Source organism: Lepidothrix coronata, unplaced genomic scaffold (genome assembly GCF_001604755.1).
Source record: "Lepidothrix coronata isolate B3197 unplaced genomic scaffold, Lepidothrix_coronata-1.0 Scaffold66, whole genome shotgun sequence".
In the NCBI taxonomy this organism is placed as follows: Eukaryota; Metazoa; Chordata; class Aves; order Passeriformes; family Pipridae; genus Lepidothrix; species Lepidothrix coronata.
Window position 1 is genome coordinate 772,907 of NW_016690246.1, and position 24,373 is coordinate 797,279.

The window sequence follows — 24,373 nt, forward strand, 5'->3', positions numbered from 1 at the left end:
AGTGAATACACACAACAACTGCCAAATTGTAAGAACAGGGTTTTTTGGCTTTATATTTAGTGCAGGAAAAGTCTCACTTGTCAATCTGTATTGGAAAGAGCAGCCTACACTCAAGCATAATGAAGGGAATTGACTCTCTTTATATACACCTGAGCACGTACCATTGTCTGAAATAAAGCTACACAGAAGAAACTGGGGGGGGGGGAAAGGATTTTTAAATTTTAAATTTCCCTAAGAGTGTGAGAGTTCTCAGACACATCTGGACAAAAGATTTACACACTTCAACTTTCAGGGAGAAAGAATATATGAAATTGTAGAGGTGGGTTATTAAAGCATTTTTGTGTTTTTTAAGAATTTTACAGATGGCATTACAAAATTAAATAAATTTGTAAAAGAGAGACCTTAGTCAGGCAAATGTAGATCATTCTGTTAAAGGGATAGCTACTGTCTGTTAGAACTTTAAGGCTACTAGCAGGTTGTGCTCTGAATCTTTTCATTACCTCCATTGGTATAAACCAAGAGTTATTTCACTGGAGGCAATGAAGCTACACCATCATAAGATCGATGAAAGGTATAGAAGTGGATCCTGTGACCTTCCTGTCAATGGAAGAGGCTAAAATAAGGACATTACAATTGTTGAAGAAACAATTCATTTATCATCAGAGGTGATTTCATGCAGTTTTAACTCTGTTTAAGGTTCTCAGAAGCAGAACATGTGTAATGAAACTCTCCCTGATCTATTTAGTTGTATTCTTTTTGTATTTGAAAAGCACCAAGCATCTCTTTTTTTAATCATGCGTAACTTCTTTTTTTGAATTTATTATTATGCCATTTTTATGGTTCATTTTGCTCTCTTTGACTTCTTTGCAGCAACTTTGTCTGGTGTCCTACTTCTTAGCCACTAGCCATGTGCAGATTTTCTTTCAGGTACTTTGTTTAAGCATTGCTACTGTCATACCCTTTCAGTTTGTTCTAAATTCCTAATTCTTTTCCAATGAAGAGGCGTGTATCTTAAACTACAAATAAGCCTGCCTGATAACCCGTCTCTGACAAGAACTAGTAACAACTGCCTAGGAGAGTGCATTAAAATAGGGCAAATATATAATGAGAATTTCCCAGTATAATCCTTCCAATTTCATCAGTGGACTTAGTGAGCCAAAAGTGGTGTCACTGTGTTTAAGAGGTATTTGTGGATTTCTCCTTCATGGATTTTTAAATCACTTCCAAATTTGTGTAAGCTTCTGATATTCCTTGCTTCCTCTTTCTGCAGTCAGTAATATACACTGCTATATCAGTGTATATAGAAGAGATCTCATGAGACACGGTTTGTTTAAAACAAGAGCTTCTGTATTTCTCAAAGAGAAAATTACCACATTTTTCAGTGACTTCTCACATCCTTGCTGGTATCTCGAGAGTTCCTGTGCACTTTTGTGGCCTAAGAACCATGAGCTGAATCTTGCCCATGTAAATTGGAATTCCCATTGGTTTTAATACCAACACAGCCTTTATCTCCATGACTGTAACCATTGCCATTATCCACTTAAGGCTTTAGAATCCATCCTCTTTGCTCTCAGTTTAGATTTTAGGACAGGAGGAATATATTGAATGATATCTGACTTCCCAGGACCAAATGGTGTTTGTAATGTCAATGCATAGTGCCTACCCATACTGTACATGCAGAACATCAGTGCCCTGTTTGTAGATCCCACAAACGCTGACATTACTTAATGTGTCCCAGTTCCCATAAGTAAGTCATTCTGATGTCAGAATCTCATACATGCCAGCTCCACTGAAGGTGCAACTCACAAGTTCAGGCTGAGTGGAGGTAAAACCATAAGGATGTTGTCTCCTTTTCCTCTTGAGTCTCGCAACTGGTATGTCTTGACACTGCTGTGGCACAAAGGACATAAAGGACAAAACAGAATTCAGAGGTTTAAGGTCCCATTTCCTCTTTTCTTATTCATTTTCCTGGCACAGAGTATCAAATCAAGAGGATCTCCGTCATAGACAATTCTTTCTGTTAATCATTAAAGCTATTCATTTTTCACCTTTAGTTACGCATAACTATGCATTGAGAATCAGAATGTTTCATTCACAGAGGAAAATCAAAAGCAACTCAATCAAGATCAGTAAGTGCAAAAGGAATATCAGACTCATGTCAGAAGGAAGAAAACCTGAGTATTTATACCTTTTAAACAGGAAAATATATCTACAAGATCTTATTACTCCTAGTACTATGCTTTAACCAGAGATCATCTTCTCTGTTTGTGGCTGAACATGTGACAGATTCTGTCACAAATCAGTTGGTCCTGCTACCTGTCATGAGCAGGAGAGGATTTGTCACATTATTCCTGACTTTGTGGGCCTTGGGCACTGGGGTGCACAGTCTTTGGACAGAATATAAAAGGAAACAAATCTCACATCCTCAGATAGAAAAGTTTGTCTTTGAATGAGGGTAGAAAAAGGGGGACGAAAGCATTTAATGATATCTTGCATGTCTCTTTAACAGAAATAGAAAGATAACTTGTAAAACTGTTTAAAACATGATACTGAAACCCAGCTGCCCTATTCTATAAATAAATCAACAATCTATGGAAATGTGTTCAACAGCTTCCTGGAAACAAAAGAGAACATTAAGGATTTTTTGCTTTATAAAGCAGCACCTCATTCAATAAAATTCAGACTATTTCGGACACTGGCTGGAGATGTCAGTCAGTATGACAGGAGTCATGCAGATTCTCAAGTTTATCCAGATTAGTAAGTATCATAGATTTACATAAAAAACCACAAATTTGGCATCAGTTTTGCCTTCTTTTTCGTGAAGATGTTCTTACTATTATCGTATTCATTTCAATTAAATGCAAGGAATTTAAATACAATATTTAAGCAGAGGTACCTGCTGTCATATACCATCAGCAAAATTTGAAAATATGTCAATTTTTTAACTAAAATAAAATTTTAAAATGAAATAAAATAATTTTCTTTCAGCTGGTCTCTACAGCTGGTTAATACTGAAAGTTTACTCAGCAATAGAATGCACGATTGAGTTTCCCAGGGCATTTTACACAAGCAGCTCAAGGGAACAATTGCTGAATGGCTCATCCTCCCACAATCACACAGAACTTTCCTCTGCTACCTCTGCTGCTAGCTTCGTGCTAGCTATGAATCTTCAGTCCATTCCCAGACGAAATTTGCTTTTCTTCCCTGGTTTTGTCACAAATTTATAGTGTAAAGAGACAAGACTGACAGTCCAAGCAGATACAAGAAGGTTCATGCTGTGAGTGTGCTGTGAAGAGGCTATGGGCATATGGTGAACAACAGAGGAAAGAAGGTGCATGAACTCCTGACACCTCATGGAATTTTTAAAGACTTTCCATGAGATTTACTGAGTCTATAAGTGTGTAATGCACCAAAAAAAGTGAACCTTGCCCTTTTTTTTCTTGTTCATTGAAACTATCACTCTGTGTCCATCAGAACTCGTGGAATTAAAAAAGTGGTGGGAAGCTCTCACGCCCAGCCTCTGCTTAGTTTGCATGTGAATGCTCAACTGATTGTGCAAAGTAACAATTAGGACAGTGGATAAAGAAGGAAACTGGAGGCATCAACACCTGTGAATCACAACTTACACAGCTTTCTTTTCCATAATTAATTGAAGAAACAGGCATAATGCACATTGACTTGGAAATGTAGCCCAAAGACAACGTTGATGCATGTAAATCCCTTTTCAGTGCTGGTACTTATGTGTGAGGTTTGAGCTTAGTCACTAAGTGAATGTCGAGAACTGTTGCAAGGGGTATTTTTTTGGCAGGGAGGGAGAATGAAAAGAGAAAAACATTTAAGGGCAAGTGCATGGAGTAGGCAGAAGTCTGATGAAGTTAATAAAACATGGACTTCAGATAGGTAGCAGAAAGTCATTGTAAGACACATAAACGTGTAACCTTGCAAATAGCAATTATAATTTAACATCCTGTAATCAGGACTACATACTTTCTGCATTAAAGAAAAAGAAGTGGATGTTATGAAACTGTTTCATTAAATTATTTATTGCAGAATGTAAGGAGAACTCTATGGCACATTCTCAAGGAAGCAATCCATATGTGTTCTCAACATGCTTATATGCAACTATTTCTTAAACAGGTTGTATTGTACTTCTGTAGGACAGTAATGAAGCTAGTTAACATTATGACTCTTGAAGTGACAGTCTCAAAAAACCTATATATCTGCAATTTATATATATTAATAATTATTAGTGAGCATAGTTGTCTATTTGTCCATATCACTGGTGTTGCTAGAATTGTCCTGGCATAAAAATAACAATGAAGGTTATTCAGTAGTCAGGATAAGTTGATGAGTATTTATACAGATAGATTTTTTTCTCTAGAAAAATATAACATGATTTAAAAGTATCTGGTGTCTAACATTCTGTCTCCATAAAGTTTATGGAGATATAAGTAATTTCACATACTTGACCTTCAATAATGCTGATGATAGTCCACAATGAAGTTATATTTTAGAACATTTCTTTCATTATCCTTAAATGGTATCAGTACAAAGTCAGAAAAAATATGTAAAGTCATGACCACACTGAAGCAAAAGTTTAACTCATTGAATTCCTAGTTATCTAGAATAGTTCTTTCTAAAGGACAAAGGACATAAAAAAACATAGTTTCTTCATGGGGGAGTTGTATTAGTTTTAAAAGGGGAAGAATGAAAGAGTGGTTGTGATGAGATAGGGATGGAAGGAAGGAGGGAGGGAAGGAGGGAAAGAAGGAACAAAGGAACGAAGGAAGGAAGGATAGAAAAGCACTTCTGTTTGCTTTGTTTATGTCCTTAATATGCTACAATATTGATGGTATTTATATTCTGTTTAGCCACTACTTAGCATTTGGGGTCCAAGATAAGGACAAAGTAAATTACTCATCAGTAATTAAAACAGTGATTATCTTGTTGGAGAGTGGCATGTCATCAACACTTCAAGTTCCTGTTAGACTTCTGGTTTTAATATTGTAAATTCATTACTATTTTGCAGATTTGGTGTATGGATACTACAGACAACAGCGGAAATTGATTGAAGAGATTGATTGGTCATATACAGGTAGGCAAAACTGTCTATTGAGGAACTTATTTGACTTTGATATTTTCATGTTCATTGCTATAACTTTAAGAGCCTCATATGCCTGTATACCACACCATATGCCTAAACAATTGCTAAAGTAAAAATGTAGGAAATGGAATCTGAAAAAATGCAAGAACTTTACAATAGGAGAGTGTTTTCATGTCTTACATTTATTACTTTTGGAAAGAGAAAGTCCTCATCCTTAAAACTTTAACCTGAGACCTGACTTATTTGATGAAGACTGAGCCAATAAATTGTTAGGTCTGAGTATTACTGTTCTAGCAAGTCTGAAAAGCAGACAAAAAGGCTGAAACAAGGCACAGCACATTATGTAGAAAAGAAACTATCTATATACTGCATATGAACTTCTGCACTTAGCTTCTGAGCACTCGAGCATACTTTCCAGGTCCCACCCTGACTCTCCTAAAACCTCAGTCATTTTGGCTCTCTCGTTTGCATAAGTAATAAGGATATACCCTGAAATTTTGCATGGCCATTACCTCATCAAAGAAGGACTTTGCGAAATTCACAACTAGTCTCTTAGGTTCTTATGTATATCAAGCACTTTCAATAATACTGAAAAGGTAATTTTGCCCTGAGCGATAGGTATCTTTTACCCAACATGTAGGAAGTGGCTTCTTGAGGATGTGCATAGACTCTTACATTTTAAATTATTTAAATTCCTGTTTCAAAAATACCAATCTATGAAAAATAAGGACTGTCAAATACCAGTTCTTTCATAAATTTGATTCAAAATGTGTTTCCTGTTACAGAAAATTACACCACTCTTTTTATTTCTCTCACTCATTTTCAAGACAGTTTTTACCTCGCAGTGTAAAACATATCTAACAAGTTTTAAGTCTAGAGGGAATTGAAACAGGTTAGCCATAAACCCTTCAAAATGAGATTTATAATGAAAACTCACACAGATTGTACAGCAAAATTCAAGCATAAGATCAATCAATACAGTATTTCATGTTCAAAATTGATCCATTTTTTAATATTGCAGTTTGAAGACTGCAGAGATTCCAGAATTCCAGGTGACCAGAAGACAATCTTTAAAGAATAGCAAATAAGGTTTGTTTAGGATATGAGAGGATAGAGCTCTTCCCTAGGCTGCACAGAGCACCCATGTGCTGTGCAGCTGCTGCAGTAGCTGCAGGTCACCCTTGAAGGATATTTTGTGTGGAAAATTAGCACAGACTCTGCAAGCCAGAAGATCCGGACCTGTTATTTCTCTCCCTTAATGTGTGAGATACCTGTGTGTAGTCATCTCAATTCATATGCTTTGCCCTAGTGACTCCACTGTTGGCAAAGCCTTTCTCCCCATCCAGACCTATATTCGAGCCCTGCTCAGCACTGTGGGCCTTGCCTGCCATCCTGCTGCTCCTGCAGCCTCCTGTCCAAGATACATCCTTCCCCTGCTCCTGCTGCCTCACCAGACACCCTTCTGCACAGGCTCTGTGAGCCCCCAGCATTCTTAACAGAGCTGACTCCATGCGTGGTCAAAAAAGGATTTTTCAAAGCTTTTGGAGAAGGCTTTATGCAAATCAGGTACTCAAGAATGTAGGGCTAGCAATGGTATTGAGAGCTGTGTAGTATGTGATGCTTTCCTGAAAAACTAGGTAGTTGGTTCATAGCATAAGGGGAATACACAAATTCAGCTTTCACTTATAAAAAGACAGTCTTCCTGAATATGAAAAAAAATTACAGATTTTAACATTGTGTTTCGGAGGCACAGAAATCTAGAGACTGAAGCATATTTGTTTTCATCTCATTCATTTATAATTACTTATTTATTTTATTCCTGCAGCAAGTGATATCAGGTACTGTATGTGTAACCACTATACCTAGCTCAGACAAGTGGTTTTGAGGCATAGACCAACATGCACATTTCTGAATGGATGTACTATGCTTTCTCAATACATCTCTTCCTCAGACACCAATTATATTCTTCTGTCTTATAACCTGCTCACTGAAAGACCTGAAAAATTAGACTTGGTGTGCCAATGAAGTCTTATGAGTGGACCTGGGGATCCTGCAACCATAGAGTTTAGTCCACCATGGGTAAGAAAAGTGCATGTGGCTTGGTACATTGACCTGAGTTTGAGCAGATGTTATTCTCTATATCAAATAAGAAATTTCAGATACATTAGCTGCAGTGGGTCAATACACTCCTTTACTGGGATGGTGCTGTGAGATGAAAGTAAAATGGAACTAGAGAATCCAACCTGCTAAAATTATCCAATTTCTGAAGGTGAAGTTTCATAATAAAACAATTGCACATACTGGAAATTATTGTGAGTCATCATCAGATTTTGACTTTTGGATAAATGTATAATGAAGTCATAAATGTTACTGAAAAGATTTTGTAGTACTTTCAAGAGCTCTGCTTTAAGCCATAGACAGAGTCTGGATTTGCAAGCATTAATTTAATTTTTTGTGTTTTGACTTTGCCTGTATTTGCATAAACAAATACAGTGTTAAAGAACTGAAAGGTACAAGTGCTTGTTACAGATGCATCCAATTTTTTCAGGAATAACTGGATCCTGAAGTTAGTCCTATTCCTAAAAATTACTTAACATTTCATTCTATTTTTCATTAAAACAGTAATGGAAATAAAATTTTATATCATGAATATTTTCAAATGGTATCATATGCTAAAAGTGAATCCAACCATTTTTGGTGTGGAAAAACCAAGTGTACTGTAAAAGTTCAGTTTCCTTAAATCAGTCATATACTGATTGATGAGCAAAGATAATTTAGACAATATTTAACTGCACCACTAAGTTTAGTCATTCACATATTATTTCAAAGCATAAAGCAAGTAATATGAATTTCTGTTATTTTCTGTCAGTGAGGTGGAAGATTAATTTTTATTGATGCTTTGTCTATCTGCATTGTTTTTGGTAGAAGGAATGACATAATGCTGTTTTCTGGTTTGATTTTTTTTTTAATGTGGCTGGTTGATAGTAGTCCATGAAAATTCCAAGTCTGAAAGGTCATGCGTAAAACTGGCAAATGATACCACAAAGATTTTTTTCCCAGTGAAATTTCTTTCTGTTGAGTTTTACTCTTGGGATTTTCGTTCTTGTTCACAACAAACAAGTTATTTAGTTTAGGGGAAAAAAAACCACAGCTGAATTTTTTTAAAAGCAAGAGATTCTAAACAGTCTTCTGGGAATTACAAAAACTGGTTTTGAACATTTTTAAAAAATGAATGTACTATGTAAATGTATGGCACAGTCAGATCAGTGTTCTTTGTCTCACCATTCAAGAGTGTTATGTTCAGCCTATGCTGCCATTTATTATGTGATACACTGTTACACAATTACCTTATAAGTACTTGCAATTCTGATCTTGAGGGAAGTGTGATTTTAATACAAATTGTTAGGTCTCCAGGTATTCGAGATTAGCTCAGGTTAAAACTTGGTGCCAAGGTCATGGGGTCAATCCCCTATATGGGTCATTCACTTAAAAGCTGGACTTGATGATTCTTGTGGATCCCTTCTAACTCAGAATACTCTGTGATTCTGATTTTTGTTGTTTGCAAGCAGAATGTGAATCATATTTCCTTTTTCCTGGGGAGAAGCATTATGAATCACAGAATCACAGTACAATTTAGGTTTAAAGGGGCCTTGGAGATCAGGTGGTCCCAGCACCAGCTCAAAGCAGAGCGAACTTCAAAGCTGAAGCAGGTTGCTCAGACCTTGTCTAGCAGAGTATTGAAGATCTCCAAAGAAGGAGATGGTGCAGTCTGGGCAGTGTGTTCCAGAAATGTTTTGAAAGCATTTTTTCATTTACCCAACTGCTATATGTTTTTTGCAACTTGTCACCATTGCCGCTTGCCCTTTTCTTGTGCTCTACTCTGTAGATTGCCTTTACAGAGCAAAGACTTCATCTAACCTCACCCTCTCAGCTTCAGTTTCAGCATACTCAAGTGCCTCAGCCTCTCCTCGTACATCATAGAATCACAGAATCATAGAATCGATTGGGTTGGAAAAGACCTCCAAGATCATCGAGTCCAACCCTTGGTCCAAATCCAGTCCATTTACTAGATCATGGCACTCAGTGCCACGTCCAATCTGCGTTTAAAAATCTCCAGGGATGGTGAATCCACCACCTCTCTGGGCAGCCCATTCCAATGCCTGATGACTCTCTCTGTAAAGAATTTTCTCCTGATATCCAACTTAAATTTCCCCTGGTGGAGCTTAAGCCCGTGCCCCCTTGTCCTATTGCTGAGTGCCTGAGAGAAGAGACCGACCCCCACCTGGCTAGAACTTCCCTTCAGGTAGTTATAGACGGTGATGAGGTCACCTCTGAGCCTCCTCTTCTCCAGGCTAAACAACCCCAGCTCCCTCAGCCTTTCCCCATAGGACTTATGCTCCAGTCCCTTCACCAGCTTTGTTGCTCTTCTCTGGACCTGCTCCAGCACCTCGATATCCTTTCTGAACTGGGGGGCCCAGAACTGAACACAATACTCAAGGTGTGGCCTCACCAATGCAGAGTACAGGGGAAGGATCACTTCCCTGGTCCTGCTGGCCACGCTATTTTTGATACAGGACATCATGTGCTCCAACCCCCAGATCATCTCAGTGGCCCTTAGTTTGTAAATACCCATCTCATACTGGGTTGGGGAAGAAATCAAGGCTGGACTCTGCATTCTTGATGTCACCTCACTGGTGTGCAATAGAGGGAAACAGTCACTTCCCTTGTCCTGTTGACTCCTTTTTTTGCTAAGGTAGCCCAGTACAGTGTTTGTCTTCATGGCTGCAAAGGCACACTGCTGATGCTGACTCACACACCACTCGTTGTTCATCAGGATTATTAATTATGACATTTCCAGATAATTTTTAATATCTGGTGTATCTCAGTAGTAATCTACAGTGATGATGCTCGTCTGGCACTTGCACCAATACTTCATTCAATAACAATGGCTAAGTGTAATGATTTCTTTATTTTGCTCCCATGTTGAACATTGAACTAATATTATTAAAACTAAAATTACTACCTTTTTGTGTCTGATTCAACACCACACTCAAGATAATCCCCTAGTTTATCATTCCCCATTACTATTGCCAAAACTTCAGTTGTCATTTGAAAAGCTATGTTTGCCACCCTGAGTCCTGGAAATTTGCAGTTATTGCTTCAAATGTTCATGCCTCTAGCTTGGCTCAGAAATTAAAATTAAAATGGCCTTGTTTTCAGAGGTAGTGAGAAAATGTAATTCTGTTTCTTGCTCAAACAAGATCTAATGTTTTAATTTCAAATGTTCTGTAATATTTCAATACTGGGAAGATTGTATTTTCAAAGTCACTGCTCATAAAGTTTATGGGAAATTATGTTGTTGCTTATATCCATAATAACATACAGGTAGGTGTATTTTGCTTTTCACTTTTCACTTACCCTAAAAAGTGATCAAGGATCTGCACTATCTCAGCTGTGGCTCAAGAGAATGATTTTAACATTGGTAGCTAATTCTGCTTATTCTGTTAAACACCTGCTGCATCTGCTACCCCCCAGTTTGATCCAGGTATGCTGGATAATTTGAGGCTTTCCCCTCAACTTCACTCTGTCTCCTTGTTCAGCAGCCATCTGCTGGAAGGATGGACAAGGTCGAGCATGCAGGTGCTGCTCCCTGCCCTGCAGCTATGGTGAAGGAGAAGCTGTGCTGAGGAGTGTTTATGCGAGTGTGGGCATGGTGCATGCTCCCTGTGAGACAGCCCTAGGAGCAGGGCAAAGGGAGTCAGGAGGTAAAAGCAGGGGTCTGGGTCCTAGCCATCACTGCCCAGGATGCAATATGATAGATGAACCATTTTGTGAGCCAAATACTGACGGTTGGGCTGTGTAGAAGAGTGGGAGGCACCAGCAGGAGGCTGCTGGACGTGGAACCCAGGAACTGCCTCCTGAACTGACTGCTTTAATGGACAGTTCTACCAGACCAGACTTAAATGTCTCCACGAAAGCCCTGGCAAAAAACTGATGAAATCTCCTGCCTTCATTGGTTTGGTAAAACTGTGTTCTGGGGAGATGATGCATACCAAATTAAGTTGAATTCTTTTGCTTGATAAGTAACTACCATGGCGGTATCAGTATAACTTTGTGAGATCTGGTCTTTTTACCAACTCCTATGAAATAAATCACTTTGTTTTATATTCACCAGGTATAATCATGTCCAATGTATCAATTGTGGGTAATAAAGAAAAGCCTGTACTCTTGGGCTCTGTAGGTTCCTTCAGTAAAGGGTACAGGATAAGAAATGAAAATAACAAACATTCTTTTATTAACTCATAAAAACAGCTCTGCAGAGGGTCTTTTCTTTTTTAGTAGACCTTATGCTTCAGAGGTTGTCGTACCGCTTCTTGCATGATAGCTCGTTACATATATTTACGTTCCCCAGATCACACAGTCACTCATGGTTTAGTGTTTTGTCACTAAATTCACGGGCTTACTAATTAAAAAGTCTATTAACTTATTATGGTTTTTTGGAAGGCTGATGATTCAGCAACAGAAATTACATTGTTATGCATCTGTTCATATCAGAGAGACAAGGTGTCCTCAAGTGAGAAGCTACATGCTGGCATTTCTGGCCAGAGAGAAATTCTTTTTAAAATATCTCAGTGTAGTGAATCAGCAACACAAAGCATGTTACTCAACACAAATAAGATATCTATTCAGTATATTTGTGAATTTTGAATTCATATACAGTGATATGTATAGTCTGTTTCCTACAAGCTTTCTTTTCAATGAGGAAAGCTGATCTTTGAGCTGTAGAAAGCTGTTAGCAGCAAAGTGCAATTTGTTTAGCTTTTATTCAGTTAATATTTGCAGGATAAGCTGAGTGGAAAACCGTTTCAAGAGGTGTGGGGAGAGGAGGTAAGACAACTGGACCTCAAATTCATGGAATTTTCAAAGTTGGATGCTTTTAGGACAGGTGTGAAGAACCACATGGTATTCATATTTGGGTCATCACTTCTAAATTACAGCATTTTTATTTCAATTGATATTTAAGTGATCTGTTTGCCAAAATTTCCTTATAAGGAAGTCAGATAAGACCTCTTACTTTCCCCATTTCACTCCTTTAGTGCTATAAACAAAGTAAACCACTGGATCATCTTTAAAAAGTGCACAGCATGTCTTTCTAAGCATCATCTAGATTACTGAAATGATGGAAGGTTGGTTTCTGAAATACAGAAGTCAAAGTGTGAGGTATTTGCATAGTGTGGGACTGCTGTTATGATAAGGTCTGTCCAGGGATCAGAAAGATGTAGAAAGCATTGGAACTTAAAAGCTTTGTTAGGAGTGCTTTCTTCAGGTCTTCAGGAATAAACCAAAGTAAAATGAAAAAAGCAGATTGTGAATATCTCGCAGTAAACTGAAGCCTCTGGTCGAGCCTCTTTGCCCTTCAAAACAATCGTAAAAGTGTCCTCATGTACATACTACTGAATGATTTCTCATTTACAAGTGCATTCAATCTGTGCTACAGTAGGAAGGTTATGTTCTTGAGAACTACTGCTTACCAGATGCACAGATGGTTACTTTGAGATCATCATCCCTCCATATCAAGATGATTTATGTATTTGTGAGGTTTAGAGCCCAGCAAATAATTCTCCAATTGCTTATGTTTCCAAAAGGCCTTATTTAATCACCTGTTACATCCTATTTGTTTAGGACTTTGTTACCAACATTTTTTCCCTAATGAATTCAAACCCCACTCATTTCAGTATGCACAGTTTTATAATGCCTAATTACTAATTCAATGCAAGAATAGAATTTCAAGCCATTCCTGATCTTGCTGTATCTCAGTAGTTCAATAGAAATCAAACCCTTCTAGATAGATTTTCCAAGTTATGTTCTTTAACCCAATAAGCATTAAAGCAGTCCTCCAAAGGTCATGGTTACACAAGGCTGTGAGAGGAGGAAAATGAAGGGTACAAGGAAGGATCCTGAGGAGGAGGGGACAGTAGGGTGTGGCCTCTCTGTTGACAGCAGAAAGCTCTCATGTAGGCGCAGGTGTCCCTGGGCACTGAGATAGGCTCCCAAGGGAAGTGGTCACAGCACCAAGCCTATCTGAGTTCAAGAAGCATTTGGACAATACTGTTGGGCTCATTGTGTGATTCTCGGAGTGTCCTGCACAGGGCCAGGAGTTTGACTCAATGATCCTGATGGGTGCTTTCAACTCGTCATATTCTGTGAAGCCACAGGCTTTGCAAGCTCAGGGAGCGATGTGAGCTTAGAATTTTGCTTGACTTAGTTGAGGAGAGCATAGGAGGGGCAGCATCTACTGTTTCAGTTTCTAAATTTTGGATGCTAAGTTACTGCAAATTACTGTAAATGAACCTAACCCACGTTTTTGTGCTGTACTGTGGAATTTCATATTCAAATATTACAATATGACTTTTTCCCACAAATAGTAACTTTTCCAAAACCTTTCAATTTGAGAAACTAGGAAAACCCATCAGAATTTCTACTTTGAAAGAATCAGCATTTGCCACTAGATGTATCAATTGAACTGTTCCCTCAATTATGTGATTGCCAGAATCAAAGAATTTCAGCTCTGAGCATCTCTTTCATCTGTGAAAGGTGCACAAAGTCCTTTCTGTCAGAAGCCAAGTCAGGAGATCACTCTGCATACATATTTAGCTAGTTCTTGCTATGCTTCAACCGCTTTGCTTGCAACAAACTCCGTATAGGAGCTGTGGCAGCCTCTTTCTGCTCTCTTCCAAGAGCTTTCTATATAAGAGAGTAAACTGTGGCTTAATCTGATATTGCCTGGAGTCAATCCTATTTTAGGAGCCACAGAAACAAATAACTGTCTTCTTTCATCCTTTATTATAGATGCTGCATTTGAGAGTTAAGCTGTGTTTCCTCTGTCAGGGACTCCTCTGTCAGTGCACTTTAACTGATGAAAACTGTTAACCAGAGAAGTTAAGAAAATTAAGATAGTAAAAATGTAAAAGTAGAGAGAAAGACAATGTGCTGGAATAGAGAAAGAATCATTCACATGTAAGGATTTGGAAATTTGTTACCCACCTTCTGGTATTTCCCTAGCTATGTAAGGAGCCAGCTCAGGGCGTGGGTGCGTGGTCATCGACAGACTACAATTATTTTTAGTGGGTTAATGACATAAACAAGCCCACAACAACAAAAAGCCAGTTTTGAATTACCCTGCCTGAGTAGCTGAAAGGGAAAAACAAAAAAAATATTGTTGCTGGAGTATTTAGGAATACTGGGTCAATGATTCATAAATTCTTTTCTCCTGTGTCAGAACAGAGTGGATTTTCTGCCTGCTTGTACATGTTCTGACCACTTTGCATATACATAGCACAGTGTGATCAATCTCTTTGTTGTTCAGCTACATTTGTTCTGTTGTTTTTCATAAAAGCAAATATTTATGGCTGAAGTTCTAGTCAGTGAAAATTTACGGGGCAAGAGGTTTTTTTATTATTATTATTCAGCTGTGTCTTCTTGAAAGCTAGCTTTACAGTAGGGCTGTGGTGTGTGTGAACAGAGCTCTCTAAATACAAGCACTAGCACATTACCTCTTAAATCTGCCTTTTACTTGCTTTCTGAATGTCCAAAACAGATGGAAGGTGACCAGCACAGACAGGCTATAGACAACATGTAATATTTGTTTTTGGGAAGTGGGACCATACTTAAATAAGGCAAGCATACATTTTTTTCGCTTTAAGTGCCTACTTCAAACAGATTCAGTACATTATCATGGCTAATCTTTATGAACACACTGCACCACTAAGAAGAGATCTGTACACCTGCCACTCCCAATGTGACATGTATCTGATCAAAATGAGAACAGTACTTGTTCTTTTCTCTGTTAAAGGGACTGATGATAATCTGTTGCAGTGGCTTGATCACACATCTGAAATACCCTTTGTAATAATTTGTTTTTTTCTTAGAGAAGCTGTGGAGCATGTGCTAAAAGGAGCTTTTCTGGATGACTTCCCTTGTCTCCTCCCTCCATCCCTTTCTCAAGAGAAATCTTCCTACCCTTTCCATTTGACACTTTTTGTCATATTGTTTTATTTCCTCTCTTAGAGTGCAGACATGACTTGTTTCCCTTTTGCATTATAAAATTCCTCTTTTACCCACTATCAAATGATTATGTAGGGTTTTGTTGCCTACTTCTCCCTAACATTTATTAATGGCTGCATGTCAGTTTGCCACTTAATCTCCTGTGTTTCCAGGCAAAAGTCTTTCTCCTCCCAAGTAACTAATGGAGAAAGAGCTGGCTGAATGTTTCCTGACTATCTTGCAGTACCTCCCAGCTGCCTTTTCCTCAATATCAGAGACAGACTCCAGTGTGGTTACCATGGTGCATTGAGCTGGCATGCCAGCAAGGGTTCACAAGAGCCAGCACACCCACTGCACGTTTTATAGGAATGTACGAGGAGGGAAAGCTCTTACCTGCTGTGTCACAGTTACATAGAATGTATCAAAAGGTGCTTTTTGGTGCATATTCTGTGTAAGATTGGCGCAATTTAGTAGCATAAAACCCATCTGTCAATTAAGAATATTCTCTTTGTTCCTCCCTATGTGAAGATGCTAGTACATCTATAGATGTGTTACAAGTTACATACATAAACCTGCTGATGAGCTTGCCAGCTCAACAGGTCAGTACATAAATGTAAATGCTGATGGAAAAGAATGAGGTTTACAATGTGCTATACTCATTAACTACCTTCTATAAAAAGATTTTAAGGTGTTTTTTCTCATAATTTGTTATTCAATCTGAAACATTGTTATTAGCAAAAAAGCTTTTCATCAATATAGTTTCCTGATGTGAAAGTCAATACAAATAAAGTCCATCCTGTATCCCACCATTGGAAAACATGATTTTTTAAAACTTGAGTTCGTAACTAGCATCCCGTAGATTTGTAGCTGAAATAACAAAATCTTTTTTAAGATGCTGACAGATTTAAAAGTTCACTTTGAAATGTCAAGCAACTGAGTCATATTGTTGTCTCTAAAATATATAATTCACTTCCCTAATGGATTTCAAACATAAACATGAATAAATGCCTTTGTTCCAAATAATAATTTACCAGTAAGTTTTGTTCCAGTCACTTGTTTCGGGTTAAGTTGGTCATATTCTCTTCAACAAATGGTTGGGTAGGCTGGAAACACATTGCAGCAGATTCAGTGATCATAGTGAGAAGAGCTCTGAAGTACAGTGTACTTTGATCTGTCTCCTTGATAAATGTTTCATAGAAACAAAATACTCTTCTCTCAGTTGCTCAGCTTTAGTCCTTGTGAATGAAGTAGGTGGGATTTTCCAGTCTGATTAAACTCCTTTCACTGAACTTTCAGGTTTTTCTTATTGGTATCATATATGAACCCCCCAGCTCAAACACTGCTGGTACAGGCAATCATGCCATCTAAGTCTTGCATAAAATTAATTGAATGCTGTTTTAAAAGTAGGTGTGATATTTTGCTTCGTAGTTCCCCTGAAAGTCTGCCTCAGAAACTCATTCTTGACTTTTCAAAGAATGATAGAATCACAGAATCACAGAATCATTTAGATTGGAAAAGACTCTTAATCATTGAGACCAGATGTTAACCTAATACTGCCAAGTCCACCACTAACCATGTTCTTAAGCAACACATCTTTTAAATACATCCAGGGATGGTGTGGTGGCACGGCCACTTCCTGGGCAGCCTTTTCTAGTGCTTAATACCCTTTGTGATGAGGCAATTATTTCTATTATCCAATCTACATCTCCCCTGATGCAAATTGAGGCCATTTCCTCTTGTCCTGTCACTTGTTACCTGGGAGAAGAGACCAACCTCCACCTCGCTACAACCTCCTTTCAGATAGTTGCAGAGAATGATAAAGTCTCCTTTCAGCCTCCTTTTCTCCAGGCTAAACAACCCCACCTCCCTCAACTGCTCTTCATAAGACTTGCACTTCAGACCTTCACCAACTTCATTGTCCTTCTCTGGACACACTTCAGCACCTCAGTGTACTTCCTCCTGTACTGAGGGACGCAAAACTGGACACAGGATTCAAGGTGCACCCCCCTCCAGTGGCAAGTCCCTTCCCTAGTCCTTCTGGGCACACTATTTCTGATACAGGCCAGGATGCCGTTGGCCTTCTTGGCCACCTGGGCACACTGCTGGCTCGCGTTCAGCCATCTGTCAGTCAGCACCTCCAGATCCTTTTCCACTGGGCCACTTTCCAGCCACTCTTCCCCAGGCCTGGAGCATTGCATGGGGTTGTTGTGACCCAGGGGCAGGACTTGGCACTTCGCCTTGTTGAACCTCAGCCAATTGGCCTTGGCCCATCGATGCAGCTTCTCCAGATTCCTCTGCCCTCCTACCCTCCTGCAGATCAACACTCTGGCCCAGTTTGGTGTCATCTGCAAATTGACTGAGGGTCCACATGATCCCCTCATCCAGATCGTTGGTAAAGATTTTAAACAGAACTGGCCCCAGTACTGAGCCCTGGGGAACACCACTTGTGACCAACTGCCAACTGGGTTTAACTCCTTTTACCACCACTTGTTGTACTGGGCCAGCCAGCCAGACTTATTTGGATTTCCAAGCTAGCAGTATTAGTAGACCACTGAGGTAATCTGGTTCTTCTGATAGAATTGGTTTGTTTGTTCTTTGGAGAGTTATTTTCTCTTGGCAAAATTTACCTGCACTGACATCCCGCTCCTGTTTGCTTTTCAAGTTAAACCATGACAGTCTAATCTCTTGACCCCCTTTGATCTAGCTTTCTCTGCTCATTCATGGCTTAGCTAAGATTATTTCATCTTCAACATGGCTGACCAGCATCTGATACACTTATCCTAGATGAGCTGTCTACAGGACTTTGTGCAGAGACATTAATACTGTACTGTCTTTACTAGGGGTTGCATGATTAGAGCTTCAGTACACGCCTGCCTTTCCATCATACTGTTTACAGCCCTCTGAGATGTCAGACATGGTCTGATTCTCCTCCTCCCCTGTGTTTTTCCTGTGGTGAGATTCTTATTTGTAACAAAAACTCCCACCAGTAGTCTAAATGTATCTTTTTTTCAAATTGCATTGTTGAATTTCATGCTGTATTTGCTACTGTTGTTCTCAAGGTCAGCTGTTTTTCCCATATGCTATACTGGACCTCCTTGTGATGGCATGTTTTCACGTCATGCCATCAGTAGGTGTAATTGGCAGAACTGAGAACATCCAGAGTCTCCTGCACACACACAGCCTAGTACCTCCCATTTACTACTGCTATTTTTCTTCTTTTCTTGTTTTCTCATAGCAAAAAGTACTGGGTTATTAGATACTGCGGTAACAGGAACAAGATACTATGGTAACAACATGGAGCATTTTTTGCACAATTACAGGATTTCTAGTTTTTTAAACACTTTTAGTAATCCTTCCTTCCTTTCTTTCCTTCTCTCTTCCTTCCTTTTTTCTTTTCCTTTTGTCACTTCCTTTCTTTCTTTCCTTTCTTCCAATCTATCTCAACTTGGATACCCCTAAAGAGCTGTCTATGTTCTCATTCAAATTCTATAGGCAAATTCAGCCTCATTTTAACTCCATTGACTTTATGACCGTGACTCCATATAAGGAAGTTGGCTCATAAAATGTTCTATATCCTAGGCAAAATATCTCTTATGTTGAAAGTTTATTTCCTGATCAAGCATTGTTATGTTGCGATGGTTTATAGTCTTAAAATAAATGCTTGTATGAATATTAAATATCCAATTAGTAGCTCTATTATGCTATCACCCACAGATAAATCCAGTTTGATAAATTCCTAGTTAAATAACATTTTAATTATTTCTGTGTAAGTACCAAATTTTACAACCACTACTCATTGCCTATATTCAAATTTCAAACTTTAGTCTTATAGCCTGAACTAAAGCTAACTGAAATCAGTGAAAAGATATCCCTTAAAATCAAACTTCAAATCAATCCTACCTTATAGTTATGATCAGTTTGTATCACATTAATGATGGAGTATGTTTCTAAACAAAATTTAAATGTATGGATTTTAGCAGTGATGGAATGGGTAACAAAAATACTGAGAAATGAAGTGAGAATATTTATTCTTCTTTCAGTGTGTAAAAATTACCAAATTATTTTTAAAATTATCATAGCAAAACTAAGAGTATTTGGCAATTAGGTGAGGAATCACTCGGTAATAGCTGATGGCAATTAGCTGTTCCCATGCAGATCCCTCATTATTTTACATTATAAGAGAAATTACAAGCATATTAGCTTGCTTCTGCAAAGTTGATCATCAGTGAAAATTAAAGCTGACATTTGATTGTCCTGAAACTTCATATTTAATATCTCTCTAAGGTGAATGGCTCAGTTTACAGTTAGCAGAGCTATTGTTTCAGTCTGTGGTAGTACCAGATCTAAATTAATGCAAGCAAGTACAGCTGTTTCTGCACAACAAAATTAATTGTCATGTGAAAATATAAAATAGTTTCATAAAGCCTTTCAAGATATATTCAGGAAAGCTTCTTCCTGGATGTGATGTTCTTCACTGTTTTCACTAATACCTCAGATGAAAGAAGAGAGGGCATTTGCAAATTCATGGACGATACCATGCTGGAAGTTGCAAGAATTTTGGGTGACATAAGAAGAATTCAAAATGAGCTTGAGGAATTGGAGAAATGTTCTGAAATCTATCAAATAGAATTTGTCGATACAGTGGTAACAGTAAGCACAAATTAATCCCACCAAGAAAGGAAATCAAGCATATAGATGCAAAATGAGAATTAGCTGGTTAGGTGGCTGTATGGCAGTTAGCTATAATTACATCTGAATTAACAATATGTAGTTGTTATAGAAAAGGAAATCCCATTTTGAGGTGAATTAGAAGAAATTATGTATCAGGCATGGGAGGCAATTATTCTGCTCTAGTTGTCACTAGGAAGGTCTCAGCTGTAGTTCTGTATTTATCGCTGGGCTGCACACTTGTAGAAAAGACAGCGACAGACTGAGAGAAGATCCAGAGAAGAAGCAAAAGGAATAACTGGTGCCTAAGAAAGCCCCAAATTCTTGGAAAATAACTGAAGGAAATAAGTTAGTGTAGAGAAGGGAGTTATGATAATAGTTTTCAAATATTTAAAAGTTGTTACTAAATTATTAGTTGCTCTCCATTCCACTGAAGTGATAAGGATGAATCAGTTTAATTTGCAGAAGAAAAGGCTTAGGTGCAATAATAGGAAAATCTGTGAGAATAGCTCAGTTCAGGTTGCTTACAAAGACTGTAGAATCCCTCTCATTGAAGTTCTTTCAAAAAAATGGGAAAGACAAGCATTAGTGAGGGATAGTCTGATTATACTTGATTCTGTAATGAAGGAAAGGACTCAGATGACCTCTCAGTCTTGCATGTCTGTGATGCTTTGGGGCAATGTAAGACCCTATTTAATCATCTTTTGAACAGACCTCATGTATATGTTGTTGCATAGACAAAGACAATACTACCAACCATTCCTGAAGTTACCCAGATTTTCAGTCCTTTACTACTTTGTTAATCATCAAACATTTGTCTAAGAAAATTATTTTCTATGCTAGGTCATTTCCTAATGTTTGGCTGTTTGAGGCTGTGAGAGGAAGGACTGCAGGGAATATTGCAAACCAAAATATGTTTTTTATATGGACACTCAGAAAAATGTGTAAGTTCTCCCTTCTGAAAAAAAGAATAAAGCAGTATTTTCTGTGTAAGCCTAATATGTCCTCATTTTGAATCTGGAACCTGAAAGGATGAGTAGCTATTATTTTATCAGCTCAATTTCTGTCTAAGGCAAGTGTTTCTTGGTCAAGCTCTTGACACAGTGCCCTGACATAAAATATGTGTTAAATTAATTTAATACTATTTGGGTGATTTAGACTACTGTAATTATTTTCAATGGAACTGTAGTAGGATTCAATGAGACGGAAACCTTTGTGTGAGAACAATAACTTCTTATGTCACTCAGACTTGTTTCTAGGGCTTGTCTAATGTTAAATTCAAATTTAACATGGAAGATTTCTTGTAACTCTTAAGTTCATAACTTTTTGTGGGTTTTATCAATCACTTACTCTTACAAAACTCCTGGATCACATTTTGAAATCCAAACTCATTTGCTTTGCATAGACATTAAAAAGTATTTTGCTTTTCTTTGGACATTGCTGCAGATAATGTGAGATTAAATTAGTTTCATTTTCTGTTTCTCAGCCTCAGGCCTGCAGTCATGCGTGCTTATTGCTTCTGTCTGAGGGAAAAGCTCTTTATGGTGGAGCACTGAGAGCAGGCAGTGTTTTCTTTCTTGTGCTGCTGAGCAGCTCTGATCATCTGGACTGTCAGCAGCTGGAATATTCTGATTTCACTGTAGGAGGAGCCCAAGGGTCGAGTATTCTGCATTTGTACTGCTTTTATCCTGCTCTGTATTAGTGGGCACTGTGGACTAGCAGAGCCTGTTGTTCCATCAAGCCTCCTGCAGTCCTGCCAGACCAACGCAGCTACACAGCATCACCCATTAACCCAATGAATGGCTTCTAGTGAATGCTTTGTATTTGTTCTAGCATTCACATTTTATGTTAATGTGATAATAGGAGAAATCAGTTTTGCCAACGTGCTGTCTCAGAACACCTCCACAGCTTACTTCAGCAGCACAGTGCATCACTGATGCTCACGCATTTATCGTTGGTGAATCACTTTCCTTCGTGTCACACTCTTTTGCTTTCTGTCTAGCTGATATGTTCTTTATAATATTCCCAGAGATGACTCCACTGTGGTGTATGATGAATCTGTGCCCCTATGAGGATAATGTTAGGTTTCTTTTATGTGTCATAATGATAGTGCATAATGGAGCCAGAACCTGTGCCTGGAGATGGAATAGTTACAAACAAAACCAACCCAACAATAGGAAATCTAGAAAAAACAATTTTAATAGCTCTTTAAAGTGTCAGGCTTGCACCTGCATATCCTCAGAAACTTTTTGTGTTTGTTCTTTAAAACACAAACTACTTTCTATTTGCTGAGCAGCCCAGAGCAGTAACGCGACTCTATACGTTTTGTGCATGCTTTTATAATAAACTGACACATTATAGGAGTGAATTTAGGCAGATGCTCTTTCAACGTAAGATACATTAATACACACATTTAAGACCTGATTCTAGCTAAGCAGTCCCTTGTGGTTACTGGGAACTGAAGACACTGCAATTTACAGGCCTATGCACTTGGTTGATTTAAAGACAGAGGTACGGTCAGGAAAAAAATGTCTCTGTCACTTCCCAAACATCTTTCTTCTTTCCTTTGACATATTTCTATAACCCATGAAGTGGCTATTCTAGTTGTCAGGAATCACCGGGGGTTTTTTTGGCAGCAGAGCACGGAAGTGCTGGCGTATATGAGTAGCAAGGCTGTCTGTCTCTGCATAAGGGCATTATGTTCATCAGGCTCAAGTATCATTTGTCTTTTTTATTTTCAAATTAAGCATCCACTGCTATTAATTAGTTAAAGTGAAATGAAATACACAGTCAAACAATACTTTTCCATTAAAAATTTCCAGTATGTACAGGGATGAGAACCATAAAAATTATAAAGCAGAGGATGGAAATTCTCCATCCTAAATGGCCATTTAAGTAGCACATCTGGAGAAAGGCAACTGCCAAATTTTTAGCAATCAGCAGTAGCATTAACAAGGGAACCATTGTGCTATGTGTATTGGGAATGTTTATTTTAAGCAACTAAGAGTTGTTCTAATACCAAATTAAATTATGTACCAAATTAAAGGTAAGATCATGATTTACAGTCTTTCAATGGGCTCTACTTATTATTGAACAGGGACTTGTCATACCTAATCTAAGGAGGTGAGTTTATGCAGATATACAGCTGCAGCCAAGTCAAATGGCACAGGACTGCAGAGTGGGCAAGGGCAAGGAGTAAAGCTCCCTTAGCACCCTGTGCCTGAAAGATGAGGATTATTTGAACAATGATCAAGTGTTCTCAGGGGACATGTTTTAATTAAATTCTGCTCAGCTAAGAAGTTGGACAAGGACACAATATTGTCAACAAAAATCCCTCCCTGATGTGACACTGAATGCCAGCATCATGAGACCCCCTCAGTGTCCCTCAGTATTTTGCTTTGGTGGACTGGCAATAATATTACAGGTTGACAGTGCTGGCAAGAACAGAGCTCTTCAGTCTGTGCTTACTGACATTGATTTTCCAACCTGTGGAGTAGTATGCACAACTCATCTCATAAATGAGAGGGGGTGCCAGGATGGCCATGCAGAACACTTGTAATGCATCAGGAGCTCTTAGCCCTGTTAAAGTTTATGTAGCTCTGGTGAAGAGATATTCTTTCTGATTTGACTTCGCAAGTTGTCTCAGTTTGAAGAGACTGGAATGTTTGTTAAAGAGGATGAGTTATGAGACAGACCAAACTCTCTCAGCAATTGTAAATTCAAAAATTAAGGGGCTTTAATCGAGGAAGTGTGGAAGAAAAGAAGAAATAACAACCTTTTATTAAAAGATATATGTATATTGGCAAGAACAGTAACAGAACATAAAAACAGCTAAACAATAGTCCTGTACCCAGAAGTTCCCTTCAAACAAAAGAAAAAGTCTGAACACTTCTCTGTCCTTTAGCGCAGTCCTAACCGTGGCCTGCAGGGGGCGCTGTTGGATCACTGGCGGTCACCACGCGGGGAGAGGGGTCCGGGGGGTTGGTCTCGGGTCGCGAGAGGAGCTGAAAAGAAGATGGGGGACCCTTCCCTCAATGGAAGGAAGGGGAAAATAAAGCAGTTCACCCCCAACAGGACTCACTGTTGTTCTCAGTTGATGGTGCCCCAAAAAGCTCCTCCTTTTCTCCCAGATAGCACAGAGACTCTCTGATGAAAGCACAGCAGGTCTGGGCTGAAGACAAAAGACAGCTCGCAGGCAAGTTGAGGCCAGCAGTCAGGGCTGACTAGAACGAGAAGCCAGAAAGACAGGCTTCCAGGCCTTCTCTCCAAACGCACCGAACACAGACCCTGTCTCAGTCCCCGAAAGAGAACCCAGCAGTCTGACCCTCCCCCCTTTGAGCAGAGCCAGCCACCCCCTCCCAAAACTCCTCCCCTCTCCCCCCAGCCTCTGATGGGCCATCAGCGAGGAATGTGGCCTGGCTAGCTAGAAAAATTCTCCTGAATTTCTAACCTATAACACAAATCCAAATTATTTTTTTCTTTACAAGGGGAAATAATGGGAATACAGTAATACTGTTCTAGATGATGGGGCAGACTATACCCTCAGCAAGTTTACTG

The 24,373-nt window shown here is 38.7% G+C and overlaps 1 protein-coding gene across 1 annotated transcript in view; it reads left to right on the plus strand.

The window, feature by feature from the left end:
* Window positions 1-24,373, plus strand: part of PTPRZ1 (protein tyrosine phosphatase, receptor type Z1) — a 138,586-nt gene that overhangs the window by 36,108 nt on the left and 78,105 nt on the right. The window contains 1 exon segment of the mRNA XM_017818153.1: window positions 5,030-5,095. Within this exon segment, the coding sequence (XP_017673642.1) occupies window positions 5,030-5,095 (66 nt within the window).